At 40.8% G+C, this 16,242-nt stretch overlaps 1 protein-coding gene across 1 annotated transcript; it reads right to left on the reverse strand.

The window, feature by feature from the left end:
- Nucleotides 1–9: 9 nt before the first annotated feature.
- On the reverse strand, nucleotides 10–14,838 carry cap1 (CAP, adenylate cyclase-associated protein 1 (yeast)). The gene is made up of 13 exons (XM_084562895.1): nucleotides 14,672–14,838; nucleotides 8,249–8,353; nucleotides 8,004–8,104; nucleotides 7,592–7,669; nucleotides 7,068–7,211; nucleotides 6,266–6,351; nucleotides 5,632–5,737; nucleotides 4,484–4,670; nucleotides 4,062–4,246; nucleotides 3,685–3,808; nucleotides 2,544–2,626; nucleotides 2,100–2,243; nucleotides 10–1,385 (listed from the first exon to the last, which is right to left on the reverse strand). The coding sequence occupies exons 2-13, from the start codon at nucleotides 8,349–8,351 to the stop codon at nucleotides 1,302–1,304; spliced, it is 1,425 nt and encodes a 474-aa protein (XP_084419021.1). The 5' UTR covers nucleotides 8,352–8,353; nucleotides 14,672–14,838; the 3' UTR covers nucleotides 10–1,301.
- Nucleotides 14,839–16,242: the final 1,404 nt, after the last annotated feature.

The following is a 16,242-nucleotide window of genomic DNA, read 5'->3' on the forward strand; positions in this document are numbered from 1 at the left end:
ATTGCAACTTTTTATTTATTTATTTATTTATTTAATGATGTCTCCAGTACTAATGAGCAGATTTCTGATTTTTTTGGACCCAACGAAATAAAAAGAGGTAAAACAAAAGAGACAATATAAAAAGAAAATTCAGCGAAGAGCTTCTCAGCTACGAGAGCCGAGGATAACCAAAAAGAGTGCAGACGTGGCTAAGAGCGAGTGGAGAGAAGCTGATATTTAAAGACTATTTAATAATCATTCATATCTATACAGATGAGTACAGCAGATGTTTTTCCAATCTAGAGACCGAGGTGAAGATGAAACATTAATATCCTGCAGTCTTTTTTTTTTTTTTTTGTCTCGTCCACTTTGTGCAAAGCTCTTTATCGCAAACTTTTTCTTACATGCCTCCATACATGGAATGTTTTTATTTATTTTTTACTTCCTGGGAATGTCCTATGTGTGGGTTCAAGGGAAAACGTGGAATTTTAACCATCTAGTTTGGATTATGATCTGAAATAGACAGTGGTTCTGCACAAACAACATGTTTTTACGTCTATTTATGTGCTCTCAGAGTGCCGACACTTATTATTAATATTATTATTATCCACTATGAGTGTTAATGTTGTTGCAGTCAACATCAGTGGAGGTGATATGGATGCTATTATACTCTGAAATCGGGCTTTTGTTTGACAAGTGCTTCACCATTGAATTGCATATAATGGAACAGAAACCGTTCAGGCCACCACTTAAAAAAAAACAAAACATAAACACCAGCCCCTCCTGACCAGGAAGAGAATGAAAGGAAGAAGCGTCATGATAGACGAAGAGCCTGATTGGTTGCAGTGAATTAATATCATCATTGGCTGTTCTACGTGCTAATTTAAGCTCAGCATTATCCAGGTAGATTTAAAAAAAAAAATAAAAATATATATGATACAGAGCATCCCAGCTATTGGCAAACCTTGTGTTTTTGTTTTTTTTTGAAAAGTGCTCACTGGCTCAGAGGGAAAACCCAATTTGAATGACAAGCTGCTTCCTGCTGATTGGCTGGAGGATATGCTCCAGGTAAAGCGAGCAGTCCTCTCATTGGCTTATGGAAGGAACAGCTGTAGCTGTGATTGGCTGAGGAGGAGGAGGAGGAGGAGGAGGAGGAAGGGAGAGGAGGAGATAACGACTCATGAGGTCTGAATCTCAGTCTACAGTGAGAGAGTTAGCTGGTGGGGCGGTCGATCAGTCAGGTAGGCAAAAAAAAATAAAAAATGACGGTGGGGATGGTGTCGAGGAGGGGGTGGTCGTTTCAGTACGCTGCCCCTCTTTGTCTAGCCGGCGATCTCTGTTGCTGTGGTAACGAGCTTGTGGCCGTCCCAGACGGTCTTGAACTGCTCGGGAACGGGGAGCTCGGTCTAAGAGAGGGACACGGAGACAGAGAGAGAGGACACGTTCAGCTACAGGCACACGGTTATTCGTTATATTTGACATGTGCAACAATTATAAAAAGGATATTTGGACGCTTATTTGCTTTCTGAATGAATCTGAAGCTGCAGCAGATGCTCAATTACACTCAAATGATCCAAACCTACACCACAGATACCTACAGATACCAGCGATGTGGCATCAGGAGACGAATTTTCATGAAATTCAGAGATTTGCAATATTAACTTTAAGGCGACACGATCGAGTCTGAGTTTACTGCAAGACAACACCGTCCACAACTGTGGTTCCTACCACCAAATTCACCATGACGACAGCGGACTTGGGAGCGTCGGGTGAATCGACGTGTAGCTGCAGCTTTCGTTGACAGCACCTTCTTTTCAAATTGATACGACAAGAAGAGCTAACCCCGTTGATACGCTAGGAATATTTTTATCTTCTGCTTTGGGTGGGAAATATCCAAGCTGGTTACCTAGGCAACCAAACACTGAAACGTCCACTGGCGGCCAACTGTCGGCTACAAATAGGTGGACGGCGATGTGGACTATTTGGGAGATATTTGCCATTTATCAGCAGAGACCCCCGTTTGAGTCGCAGCATTGTTTTTCTAAACATCCTCCACCACACACACACACACACACGTCAAGTAGCAGAACAAAACAAAATCAGGCCTGAGGGATACTCACAAACTCTCCGTCTTTGTTGGGTACCAGGATGTTCATCTCCGAGCTCTTGGCGCTGACGATCTCGCAGCTCAGAGAGTCTTTACTCAGGTAAACATGGCAACCGTCTGTCTTGTTGATGGAGATGGTTGGGACCTTGCCCATCACCTAGACGCAAAAAGGCAATAACGGTGTGTCATATTAGTTTTGTCTGCTGTTTAAATAAATAAATAAATATATGTATTCATGTTGTATCTACTATTTGTTTCTAGCAGGATTTCCTTGAGCAAACTGCAACAGTGGAGTTGCCAAAAACTGAGCAGGCCGCAGTCGTCAAGTGTGTAAGTACGTGAATATAAAGCAGGGAGCTCATGAAAAATGCATCGATGTTCTGCAGCTAAGAACAACTGACAGGACTGCAGAAATCTTTGTGCGAACTTTGTGTGAAAAGTTTAAGTTGTTACACACCTGGATCTTGACATCCCTGCAGTTGATGACCTCTACGATGCCGACGACGTCGTCAAACACCAGGCCCATTTTCTTACAGTTGTCTGTCGAAAGGAAAAAAAAAAAATAAAACAAATAGGAAATAAGTGTTAAACAGTTGTTGATTCTAGTGATGAGTAGGTGGTAAAACTCAGCTCCAATCCTCTAAATCCACATTCATTTCTCTTTTGTATTAAAATTGTATCATTTACGTACAACAATAGATTTACAGGAACAATATACATTAAAATGCCAGTTCATTAGGTACACTAGTGAAAACTAACGCATTCTATCTCTATTATTTTGACCACCCCACTTTAATTTAACAGCACCACAAGCTACATCCTCCAGTTTAATCACCACCTTTCTGACGCCGTTTCAACATAAACCCAACATTACAACAGTCATGAAGGAGGACTTAGTGCACGACTACTATATTAGAATGCCTTTATATTAACCTAGTGTACCTAATGTTTTGGCAAGTGAGCGTAATCTCATGTTTAACAGTTTTTTGGTAATCCAAATAAACTGCAATACAACCAACAACCAATTTATCTGTGCGTCTACAGGGTTATACACATAATCTCTGTTTTAATATTTACTTCAACCTGATCAATCACTGTGATCAGAGATTCAAACATGACCGTTTACATGGACGCTAAATAAAACTACCTAATAAAACATCCTTCAGTTTCATTGTGGATATAAAAACCACCAGAAATATAACTTTTTCCCCTCAACTCAATTAACAAACCTTGAAAACATACAACCTAGACGTACCCATGTTTTCAATGGAGCTGCCCACATTGATCTTTTTGTCTCCCCTCTATTTGGGGGATAGTTATGCTATGCTTTGGCAAATTTACAGAGGAAATATAATGATTAGCAGATAATTGTTTTTAATTTATCCACAAAAAACTATTAGATTATTTAGATAATAAAGAAAATCTTAAAAAAAAGGGCACATTCTGGAAACTTTTTTGTACTATTTCTTTCTCGTCGGATGTTTATTTGTGATGCATGTCAGAAATAATATCTATGACTCATGCACCATGCAGCTGTATTTCTCCGTGTCCTAGTTTAAAAACCTTCTCTATGCCTTAACAGCTGGATTTGTTCTCACCTACAGTGATGGAGTTGATTTTTCCCTTGACCTGCAGGGTGCTCTTGTTACACTTGTAAGCGTAGACCACTTGCTTCAGCTCGGTGTCGCTGATCACCAGGTCCTGTGCCCCCTCATGGTTCTCCTGCAGATGGAGAAATAAAGATAGCATCAGTTTAAATAAGGGTGGAGCCTCGAGAGTCAATATTTAAAATAATCTCTATAAAAAGATAAAGTAATTCTGGTTCAGTGACTCATTCTGGCCATGTTCACAGAGCCCTGCTTTACTGGAGCCAAAAGCAACAAAAAAAAGACTCTGCTTCATTTAATCTTTCCCCCTTTCCTTTTATAAATACGTTTCCTTTTAAAGGCTCAGTTTGAGAGAAGTGCCAACGTACCACTTTCCACTTCTTTCCTTCCAGCTCCAGCACGGGAGGGAGGGTGCGGGTCGGGGTGGCAGATGCGGCAGGTCGGGCGGCGGGAGAAGAAGAGAAGGGTTTTGGTCCGGTGCGCACGGGAGCACCCTGACTCCTCAGGTTGGGGTTTTTGTGGGTCTTCTGGTCGTCGCTCACATGCTTCAGGGCTGGAGGGGTGGACAATACGACACGTTCAAGGCTCTCAAACAAAACATGCTAGTAGAGGAAAATCTGCTAAGAGAGTTTCAGCTCATCTTAGTTGACAGCTGCTCTAACCCAGCTGACACACAGTGAGCCACACAAGGTCAGACGGTGACTACAATTTATTCCCGTTATATAAGAGGCTTCAAATCTACAACAAACTCAGGCTATTGAGGGGTCGCCCGGTTCTTTTAGTCGCCTACCCCTGGTGATGTCGGCTCCCTTGTTGATGGAGGCGAACAGAGCGTTCCGAGTGTCGGGACCGGCGTCGCCACCGCTGCCGGCGGATCCGCTCAGGTCCATGGCGGGAGGAGGAGGTCCAGGGGGAGGAGGAGGACATCCACCAGCAGGAGCGCTGGGTGGAGCAGCAGAAGCTGAAGCTATGGGACCCTGAGGTGGACATAAAAGCAATTAATTAGCAAATCAAACCACTTAGAATAGATCGAATTTCGATAACGTGTCATTGAGTGTGGTTCTACAAGACACTATAACTTTCTTAAACGTCGAAGAAGATCAGAAGCCTCTGTTAAAAGTGTTTCCTAAACAAATGCAGCACAACGAGGGACACACAATCCTTCTAGAGAAGTTCAGGAGAATAAATACAAAACCTCACTGGTCATGATGCCCTCAGCGATTCAGAATAATGTTGGTTTGGCCTCATGTTTGGGTTTGATGTAAAGTCAAACAACCTTTGCTTTTTATGCGAACAAAACAAAAGTTTCATGCCTCTTCACCACATCTGCACCACAGGATTCACAGTCTAAATTAAGCTGTGTTGGGAAACGTTTCGGTTAAACTTCCTGATCTGCAAACAAGATGCATTTTAAATGTTCTGTTCGTTCAGCTTCGACGACAACAACACGAGGGAGGAATTCTCTGATGGATGAACGGGCGGTGCAGTTCAGGCCTCATTTATACAGAGCACGATATCAGACAGAAATTTAAGAAAGCAAACCACACAGATAAAATCTACTATAAATATTATTTGAGGCGTTTTTATAATCTGCCTAATTTTAGCTTCAGCCCATGAAAGAAACACAACAACAAAAGGGCTGAAGGAACTTTTTACTTCCTTGGAAAACACATTTTTTCCTTTTAATGTCCCTCATCAACCAACACAGGAATTTCCTTCTTACTTCAGTTTTCCCACTTAGCTTTATCCCTCTTAATTAATTATAGTGAACAGTGAGTCTGCTTTAAATCAAAGTCAAACTGATTAGCTGTTCCTGTCCAGGACGTACACGTGATTCATCGTGCACCGTAATAACAGCAGACTCCTTCAGGTTTAAAGTGCTCCTCCGTTTTTATAAATACTAGCTGGACCCTGATGTGTAATTCTTTGAAAGCTCACACTCTTGCTCCAGGTCAGTCCGGTGGTGTGGTGCTGTTTGATGTAGTTCTGCAGCTCAGTCCAGATGGAGAGGTAGGCCTTCACCCAGTCCACGTGCTTCTTGTCCCTGTTGGGATGAGTCAGGATTTTATGACCAAACGGAACAGATTTACAGGTTATAAATAGATCATGTAGAATTTACTTTACCCAAATTAACCAGTGTCACAATGTCGGACTGCACTGTAACCGACTTCTTTTTATTTGCATACACTACTACCGTTTTGAATTTCACCCTGCAGAGCGCTTGATAATGTTTTATTACAAGTTTTATGACTGATCAGGAAGCAACGTTAAAGGATTTCTTTTTTCAAATTCACCTTTCAAAACACTCAAGTTTAAATACAGGAAGTCTAACAGAAACATGCGTCAGCGTCTCATGAGGCAGAGCTGACTCAGTAAAACTGTGGAGTACTTCAACTTAAAAAAAGAGCTGAGAGGATGGACAACAGACCGGTCGAGCAAAAGGCTTGGCTGCATTTAAAACGTCTTCCGACCCTTCTGTTCATTTTATTTTCAAAAACATATGCCACAGTTTAGAATAAAAAGAAAAAAAAAAAACTACACTAAAATAAGGGTGAAATGAAACTTTACTGACTTTTCCTTGTATTCCTTGAGCACACGGTTGGTGTAGAACATGGCAGCGTCCTGCATCTCTTTAACGTAGGGGCATGGTTTAGGAGCCTGGACAAAGAGATAAAAAAGAAAAAAGAAAAGGTCACGTCGGTGAAGGTTACATCCCCAAAAGGACGCAGGCACACACAAAAACAGAAATTCACTAGATCCCAAACTGATCAAGTATCTGTGGGATGATCCACAGAGGCCCCTCCCCTCAAATGCCCCCCACTAACAACATTTTGTTGCCAGACACCACAGGACACCCTCAGAAGGCCCATGTCCATTCTCTGATGAGTCAGTTTTGGAGGCACAAGGGAGACCTACACAATATTAGGAAGGTGGTCATAATGTTATGCCTGATTAAGTGTGAGACTATACCCCTTCTTTAACGAGTAAGAAAAGAAAAGCATTTCTCAAACTGTGGGCCTAATTCCTTAAAAATGTGTGTGACAGTCACAAATGTTTATGATTAGTAGAGGGAATGAATGCGTCCATTATGTGTGTCTGAAATGCCGATGTATTATTCAAAGGGAATCAAAGCGACAAACAACGAGTTAATCATCTACAGTAACAGAGCGTCCTCTGTTGCTGCCGGCCAAAAAAACGTCGCCCACCATTCAGCGCCGACAGAATCAAAGAGCGGCTTGTTTTTCCGGCCATTATACGCTCGTTTATCTGCCCGCACGCTGCAAGACACGAAGGGAGAGCGGCGCCAAAAAAAAGAAAAAAAACAAAAAGAAAAATGTCGCTCTTTCGTGCCTGCTAAACTGCTAAACACTCACCATGGCGACCCATCCCAGGCCAGGCACGCTCTCGCTGACGGCGGAGAGGTGGTTGAAGAGCGGCGAGGTGCGGTTCTGCTCGCGGAACGCCTGGACCTGCTGGATGGCTTTGGACACCGGCTGCAGGAGAGTCGTCAGAACTGCCTGAAGGAGGAAGAGACGACACGTTAACCTTCATCTCATGCAGGATTTTAGCAAAGATTTTAATATCCAGAGTAAAAATGAACCACGTATATACTATAAAGCAACTTTCAGCATGTTGTGAAGAGTAAAAACAACTGTTCTGAAGGTTATTGATGATGCAAATGATCTACGACCCATCTGCTGACCCTTTCTCATCACGTCTAAACCCTGCTTGCGTATTTATCGTCTACAGTAAATCATTAGGAACGATTGCAGAGACCCTTTACATTAGCGTGCAGGGGCTCCGGGCCGTCAAGACAGGAGATAAACATAATGAAAATAGATCAATCAATGTCCTGTTTAGTTAACGACTGAGCAATTACCACAAATGCTCAACTCACATCAGAGGGCTTCTGGGAGGACGAGGCTGTAACGAGGAGTTTTCTCTGGCTGGAGAAACCCTGCTTCATCATTTCTGCCTGGAAGAGAAGAGAGGGACTTCAGTTCACCTGAAATATTGGGGTTTATTGGGTTGTACTTTGCTCATGACTACACATTTAGCGACGGAAACAGGTGACAAACATTCACAAAAGATTATATTATTATTACAGTTTTAGTAAAAACAAAGTGGAGATTGCAAGGCATACCAAGGGTACAACAATTTAAAAATTCCCTGTCGACTCTTTGACTCTCAAAGGCAGCAAAGACGATGACTGCTCACCAGTTAAACAGACTTAAACAAATTAAAAATGTGAACTCTGACCTACAGGATAAACTGTTTCACTGAGTAACATAACTGATACTGTGACCTACATGTTTCTGGACGTCGCCCCCAATCTGCTGGCTGAGAGAGAGGTACTGAGCCAAGGGACCGTTGATGATCACGTCATAGGCCTCAACGTACGCAGATACAGCTGTGAAGAAGAATAAAAACAAAACAAATCGAAAAAGATTAGATTTAAATGTTGTAAAAGCTGAGAGAGATGGAGAAATATGTCCGTCAGACTTTAGGCTCGAAATTTCAGTGGAAAGGTATTATTATTCTGCGTTAGCGCTACCTCCTCCAGCCGAATCTCCCGCGCCGCCTCCAGAGACCGACATGGCCTCCAGACGGCCCACTGCCACCTCCAGCCGCTGCACAAGACCCGCCAACTCTGCCATACCTGTCAGGTGGAGAAGGGGATTGAAAGAGGTGCAAGACATCAAGCATCGTAACTAACGCCAGGTTATACTACATGATATTCATCAAATCAAAATGGTCAAATTAAACAGCACGTCGGTCGCCCGCTACTCACAGCTGGCCATCTTTTAATGACCTGCAGGATGGGGCCGATTGCCAGAAACAAAAATGGACACAGTGTGCATAATAATGGCTATTTGGTGCACTGATTTAAAGTCTATATTTCCGGACGCTTCAGGATATTCAGATCCCTTTTCAATGCATTTCTAACTCTGATTTATTCACTTCTAATTTTTGCCATTAGCTCACACAAGAGGAAATATTTTAGAGTTGTTTTCTCGTATTGATGTAAACATAAATTAGCAAAAAAGCAAAAAGCTGACTTAACGATTAATCACCAAACTTAGCATCAACTTGGAGTGATTTTTCATTTAAATACATTCATATAGAGTCAATAAAACACCCATTTTTCATCGTTTTAATGATTCTATAATGAAATGTGTTTTGATAACAATGCCTGGCTTCACCGGCCCTCTGCTGCTCATTGAGGGGTTTGTGTCCATCTGTGTAAAAACACTGCGTTGAAGAAACAATTTGATCGCTTCCAACAGCCAACCTCAAACTCAAAGCAGACACAAATCCTCTGTTGTTGTTCCTCGTGTTTAATGCGTTTCTTGTACGGTCAGCGGGTTTTAATCTTGGAGCCCCAGAGGAACTTTTTGTTCTGGCTGGCCGTCTAATTGGGGACTCGATTACACCTGGGACACGTAGCGAAGGAAATCACTGCAATTAAAAAAACAACAACAGCAGAAGCAGTGCTCTGAATCCTGAGCATTTTTTCTGTGTTTGGATGATTTGGAAAGCGTGTATGAGTTGACGAGCAATAATCAGATTTAAACGTTCAGGGTTATATTTTGGAGTTTATATCCTGGAGACAGTGGTTTCACTTTGAAAGGCCATGACATAATTCTGGCCAGAGAAATGTGGGTAATTATGATCATAAATTCAAAATAGCAGCCCTCCTTAATAGATGACATGAAGCACGACATTGTCCGACGGGTGATATGGACGTCATGTGTCTGTTTACAGAGACTGACAAAGGCATCTATTGCTTAATAGAAACAGATCGATTTGTTTGGCCTGAATTCTCTTAAGGCTATGACACACCAGCCAACCACGATAGCTTTTTTGTTTTTTCTTGCTGTTGCCACGTCGATGCAGCCCTAGTTTTGGTGGCGTGTCATGCACCCCTGGCACTAATCGGAGCCGGCTGGCAGCTTTACAGCCGATTCACACTGGACGACAAAACTGATTTGGCTGCTCGGGCTTTAACGAACCAGTGGACGAGGAGAAACGGTGGCGACAAAAGTAAACAAACGCACGACGCTAAAAGGGCACACAGACGACTATTCTTCTTTTTTTGCATCTAATAAATGGAACAAATTGCAAGAATTATTAAAATTAGATAGGTTTGTGTCTCTAGACCAATTCAAGGGTATGATTGATGATATGGCTGTTGTACAATGTTCTTGTTTTAACTAATATTTAGACCTTTTATATTATTATTATTATTTATACATACATATTCTTCTTTTCTTTCTGTTTTATTATAATTATTATTTCATTTTTAATTATTTTATTACTTTATACTTTTACCATTATTATTATTATTACTTTTTATCTTTTATTGTTCTTGTTTTGTTATTTTGATTATTGTTGTTGTATGTTTTTGTAACTCAGGGCATTGCTGTAAAAGAGCTTGATGCTCAGTCAATTTCTCCCTGAATAAAAAACGGTTGATGATGATGATGATGATCTCATCGGAATATTTAAATGCACAAATATTTTCACAGCAACGTCCAGAATAAATAAACGGTAGACCAGCTGATCTGCGTGATTCAGGACAGACCGGTTCTCTACCTATTTCTCCAGCTGAATGATTGACAGACTACTGCCACTTGCTCGTATTAACAGTTATTTCCTTTCCTGCAGTTTCAGAGCGTTTGTTTTATGCATCTCGTTCTTGTCCTTTGACAGAAGACAATTTAAACTCTTGCCCTACAGGCCTTGCTCAATAATTTACTTATTTATTATGCTCCTACGCTATTATATTCATATTTCACATCATTTATTGACGTAATATGATTGCATGTGGTCTATCTTTTGCTCATTTTTATCCATTTAATATCGGGTAGCCGTTTCCCCTACAGCACTCTTAATCTTGTTGTATATTGTTTGTATAATAACAATAAAGGCTTATCTTGTTTGTAGGAAGCATTTGGTTCAGACGCAGGAGATGTGGGGCGATGTTACAGTCAGCTTTAGTTGCTGGTTGCTCTTTAACGTTCGTCTGGTGCGCCTGTAGTGTTTCTTTCTTTCTTTACAAACATGCAAAATTTAAAAGGGACGTAAAGCGGAAGAGATATGCCGCTCTACTCTTTCTATCCTTTTAAATCATGTGACCCCCCCCCTCAAGTCTATCTTGCAACTTCCTGGCTAACAGGAAGCACAAATGACACTGCATGACAATCAAGTTTCAAGAAGAACCACACAGCAGCACGTAGGCTCGCACAACGGTTGTAGTAAATGTTCTTGTCCTGCATCAACACAGACTAAACACTTGAGAATTTGAATAAAAGAAACCAAAAAAAAAAAAAGTGGAAATTTGTCAGAGAATTCCACCTTAAGAGGGGTTGAGTAAGAGAAAAAGAAGAGCAGGTCAGAGCAGGCCTGAGCACGCGGAGCAGAAGAATGTAGATCATTACCAGTTACTGCAGAGTCACTGCAGAGACCTGACTTGTTATTCCAACTATGTGAGTGAGTGCGTTACACAACTTCAAACTTTAAGTGATTCTCTTACAGACTTTAATCCAAGCTTAGCAAAATCTTACCCTGACTACTCACAGACACACACCTGACAAGAAAGGCCGGCGTTACATAAAACGGCTGTAATCTGACGCCGAGGGTGCCTCCTGTCTCAGGTACTCACACCTGGCTCGAGGTGGATGGAGCGACGTGGACCACTCTCACTAATGAAGTCTGTACCTAAACCCTTCTACCACGTCTCACTTTCACTACAGAGACAGAGACACCTTTAGATGTCTAATGAACGGAGACGGCACTTAATTTTTTTTATTTTTTTTTGGCTGTGACAGACGAAGCTAGACGAAGGCAAGTTTGTGTAAACACGTTTCTGGTTTAGCAAGGACGTGAAAGGAGTTGGAGGTGGAAATATAGTTTGCAAAGTAATTTGAATATTAGGAAAGGGTGACGATATGTTGAATATTTGCTGCTTTTGTCTTCTCTTTGAGGGTTGTCAAATGACATGACATAACTAAATTTGTGTTAAAGTCAAATGTCCTAATGTCTGATCACATTATCAAAGTTTAGAGGCCTTCATCTTTGTGTTTATAAAGGTTTGGAGAAGTTCCTGAGAGCTACCAGAGCTGAGACCATTAGTCTGATGCTAAATTAATCAGAACACATTTCCATAACCAATGTTTTAGCTTCTTTGTGTGAGGATTTTCAGTTTTCTCCATTTCAGTTCACTGTAAAGCGCATACAACTGAGAAAAAGTTGTCTGATTAATCCATAAAGCAACTATCTGACCTGTTGTCAAACAAAACAGCTATCATAATGGCAGGTAACTAGTTTTTATTTAGAGCTGCTTCCAAAATTAAGTATGAGGTCTTTAAGAAATCAAATGACTCACACATTCTACTGATGCCAGTAGTAATGAGGTTGTTGTAAGCAGTAAGAGGTGCCTTAAGGCAGGTTTTGTGCTGTATTATGCTACCCTTAAGGGTATTAAATAAAGTATTTATTAAGACAACACCACTGTATCAATAAAATCTTGTAACAATGTGACCGGTGCTGCAGCAGATGAGGTGACAACACATTTTCACAGACGACTGAAGGACAATCCCTCTTCTCGCAGAAACAATTTGTGGCTTAACTTCCCCTTTTCTCAGTCTCACTCATTCAGACAAGAGTTGCAAAATTAATTTCTCCACGAGGCCTGGAGATGAATTAGATCACAGCAGGACACACACACCCTCACTACCCTTGGCCTATATTCTTACAGGGGCTACAGAAACACGTACACCTGCAGATAAGCGAGTTCAACGTTTCCTGGTCTCAGCTGAGACATGACTCAGTGGCACCACAGGAAGGGAGTGGCCCACCTAAAGGTGTATGTGGAAGAAAACTGACGCTGACACTCAACAAGCTAACTGGCTAGCTGTGCAGTTTGTAACAAACTGTTTCCGGTCCAAGCAAATTGCAAATCCCTGAGCGATACACATCTTACTTAACTGGATGTCCTGGATAAACCGAACAAATAAAAGTTGTGCCAAGTGCTGAAGGAAGAAGAAACAACTTTCCAGAGACATGAGCCAGGAAACCATGCCCTCAATAACATTTTTCCTTAGGTGGACAGTATCCTTTCTTCAATAGATTTCAGTAAAACGATTCTCTGTTATTACAATAATCAAAAACAAGGTGAAAGTAAGGCAGCTGGACTCTAACCAGGGTTGGGTTACTATATCTTAGTCCTCTGTGCCACACGGCCCCATTTGCATCTAAAAAACAACTGAAATGAGTCAATAAGGCCAGGCTAAATAAAAGACACACGCGTGTTTAATTTAATCCGGTGCAACAGCACCACAAACTACATCATCCAAAATAATCACGCAGTTAAAATGACCACCAAAAAAAAAGTCAAATGAGTGTAGATTACTCAGATTCAGTCCCATATAGACCAAACTGTTAATGTATAAAACTGAAGAACCATGTCTGAATCTGGATTTTTTTTCAGACCAGTTGAAAATTAAACTAATATACATTAATTAGTGACCATTTTCTGACTTAAATGGGTAAATTTAACAAGTATTTTGCCTAAAATGGTTGTTTATTTTGTCATTTCATTGTATAAGCATTTAGAAACATGAAAAGCAAATAAAGGAACAATAAATGTATGAATGATGCAGAGGGTTTGGAAACCATCTAGCCTTTTAAAAACATATCCATTGGCAGATTATTTAGATGCAACAGCTTGCAGCACAAATCCATACAAAGATTCATTGTATTTGCTTCGTTCACATTAGTATTTTTTTGCATAATATGTAAAAACCTTTGCAAATGGTCTCACAGACCTACTTTTATGGACATGTGGCATAAATGCTGTGCACCATCAGCATGCAGGGCCAGTGAAGTAGGTTAGGCCTGTGCCTCAGTCTGCCAGACATAAAGAAGGGAGCGTCCAGCTCTGACACTTTTGGCTTTATTTCATATAATAAAAAAAAAAAAAAAGCTACACACACACACTTTCTTAATCGTAAAAGATTGAGAAGTAGGTCGAGGGTGTGTGTCTGTGATGTCTAACCTCCCTCAGCCCTAGTTTGGTGGGCTCAGGCCTCCAAATAAATCAAGTTCAAGCCGCTGATGATAATCCGTTCACTGGGTTTTCAATCAAACGGCCGGTGGATGCTAGCGAGGCTAAAGCTAAGCTAGCGGAGCCGGTGGGGTGTCGCGGAGAACTCCGTGTCCCTAGCAAGTTTAGTCCCCCTCCGACACCACAAAAAACGTCTTCTTTATTAAATAGTATAAACAATAACGCATTTTTTATATAGTTTAAGTTCCTCAAAGTGAAAACTAAATGACATACATAGCATTAACTTGAGCTAGGCAGCCGTTGGGGGAAACATTTTCCAAAAGGGTGCACGAAATATGTCACAACACCACAGGGCGACAATGGGGGAAAGCTAGCTAACGTAAATCCGGATAAACCGTTTACGTTTTAACGGCATTAGTTTAAAAGTCTTAAATGGAGTTGATTAGCGTGGCTGCTGGCTTGTTGTTACCCCTCCCTGTTTGTTGAGTGTCTGTTTCGGCATTTCCTGGATTTTTTTTCACACACACACACATATATATATACACACACCCCTCCCAGTTTTAGCTAACGTTGCTTTAGCCTGCAAGACAGAGAGGAAAAAAAAAAAAAAAAAAAAAGCGAAGTTCACATTTCAGCTCTGTCCTCACAGAAAGAAGAAGTAACGGCTGACTAACGGTTGAAATATTTTCTTTTTCTAAAAAAAAAAAAAAAAAAAAAAATCTGAGTCAGCTTAGCAGCTAACGGTGTAGCAACCTCGGCTAGCCGTTAGCATCACACCGATTTCAATAAATAATTTCTGAATGATTCAGAGGAGGCGCAGGCGTCTCCTTTTTTTTCATTCTTTTTAACGCTCATGCGAAACGAGCCGCTCGCAAAACGACGCGCAGCAACACCTCGCATGCCGCTTACCTGCTAAACTGGTCAAGCAGTGATTTTTCCTTTTTGGTCCTTTATTTCGCTGTCAGTTCCGCCGTTGGGGAGTGTGCAGGGTTTGCAGAGAGGAGCAGACTGTGGCTGGGTTGATTTTTTTTTTCTTCTTCTTCTTCTTCCTGTATGTCGGCTGTTTTTTACCCAGCTGTCACCGCGCCGCGTTTCCGCCCTTGTTCGCGCAACTAATTCCTTTCCCATATAAGGAGTGTGAGAGGCAGAGGGCAGCAGTGTAAGAAGAAGAAGAAGAAGAAGAAAAAAAAGGAAGAAACTACTACTCTCCTTCCTCTTGTGACCTTGTGACATATGCAATAGACATATGTCATCCTGGAAAAAAAAAAGTCCTTTTAAGTAAAAAAGTCATAAATGCATCTGCAGCAAGGCCCTCTCTGCTGTGCTTGCATCATTCCCCACATATGCAATACTGAAATATAACAGGCAAATGTGCAAGAAATGAATGCCCCGACATCTATTTATTCAAATTAGGGGATGCAACTCATCCCCTAAAACCTTGCACTGTTATTTATATTTATTTTTTACCACTTACTTTGCAATATTATTTTATATTACTTAAACTACAATTGTTTTACTGTTTCTTACAATATTTTTTTTATTTATACCATGATTACTCTACTTTGCAATACACTCCTATAACTTCCCCACATCAGGCTGCTTTTTTTTTATAACCAGTACTGTTTGTATATTTGTGTCTTATTCCTTTGTTGATTGTTGAATTTTTCCTTGTTATTGTGTTTCTGCCTTTTCTATTTTTCAAATTCCGTGGTGTATGTTACACTCTCTGCTGCTGTAACGGGTGAATTTCCCCGTTGTGGGATAAATAAAGTATAATCTAATAATCTAATCATTATGTAACTCAAATGCTTGTTTTTTGCAATAAACGCATTCATAATTTAGTCAGATCTTATTGTTTTCTCCTAACAACAATCCCCAAAACATAAATATTCAGTTGATAATAACGCAAAACTTTATATTTTATTAATTTTCTTTAGTTTAAGTTATTTTCTGGCCTACTTTAACATAGACACCCTCTCCTCAGTCACTGACCTCAGCTCCCTCATGCAGCGAAATAACAGGACTGGCGGAAGAAAGGCTTCAATCATCAGCTGTTATGGACTACATTATCTCCCAAATGGTGTTAATGGAGCAGCAAAGGACAGGCGCCGGGGTTAATGGGCTTATAAAAAGTCAATGAAAAGGCCGGGGCTGTGCGGGAGACGTGCGGATGAGACGATCAGTGCGGCAATGCGTGGGTGTTTCGGACTCACCGTAGTCAGAAATGTAATAATAACAGCAGTGGAAAAGTTGAAGAAAAGTGTATGAATATGTTTCTATATTCTAAGATAGAGAGAGAAGAATTTTATACAGTTTAGTCTCTGAGATTTATATACAATAATGATGTTTGATAATCTTTAATAACTTATCCAGGGGGCTTCTTTTGTCTGACGTCTACAAGTGGAAAGACACAGAGAAAATCCTAAATGCATAAAGTCTCGTTATTGCCAAGGAAGGAAAGTACAAAAAAACAACAAGCT

The sequence above is a fragment of the Chelon labrosus genome, assembly GCF_963514085.1.
Source record: "Chelon labrosus genome assembly, chromosome: 16".
NCBI lineage: Eukaryota > Metazoa > Chordata > Actinopteri > Mugiliformes > Mugilidae > Chelon > Chelon labrosus.

What these genes read in the sequence shown, in the direction of transcription:
- cap1 (XM_084562895.1), bottom strand. Translation starts at nt 8,351, where the DNA reads ATGGCAGAGTTGGCGGGTCTTGTGCAGCGGCTGGAGGTGGCAGTGGGC. An exon ending in GGGAGATTCGGCTGGAGGAG is followed by an intron (nt 8,105 to 8,248) that starts GTAGCGCTAACG and finishes TCTTCTTCACAG; the next exon opens with CTGTATCTGCGTACGTTGAG. An exon ending in GCCTGGGATGGGTCGCCATG is followed by an intron (nt 6,352 to 7,067) that starts GTGAGTGTTTAG and finishes CTCTTTGTCCAG; the next exon opens with GCTCCTAAACCATGCCCCTA.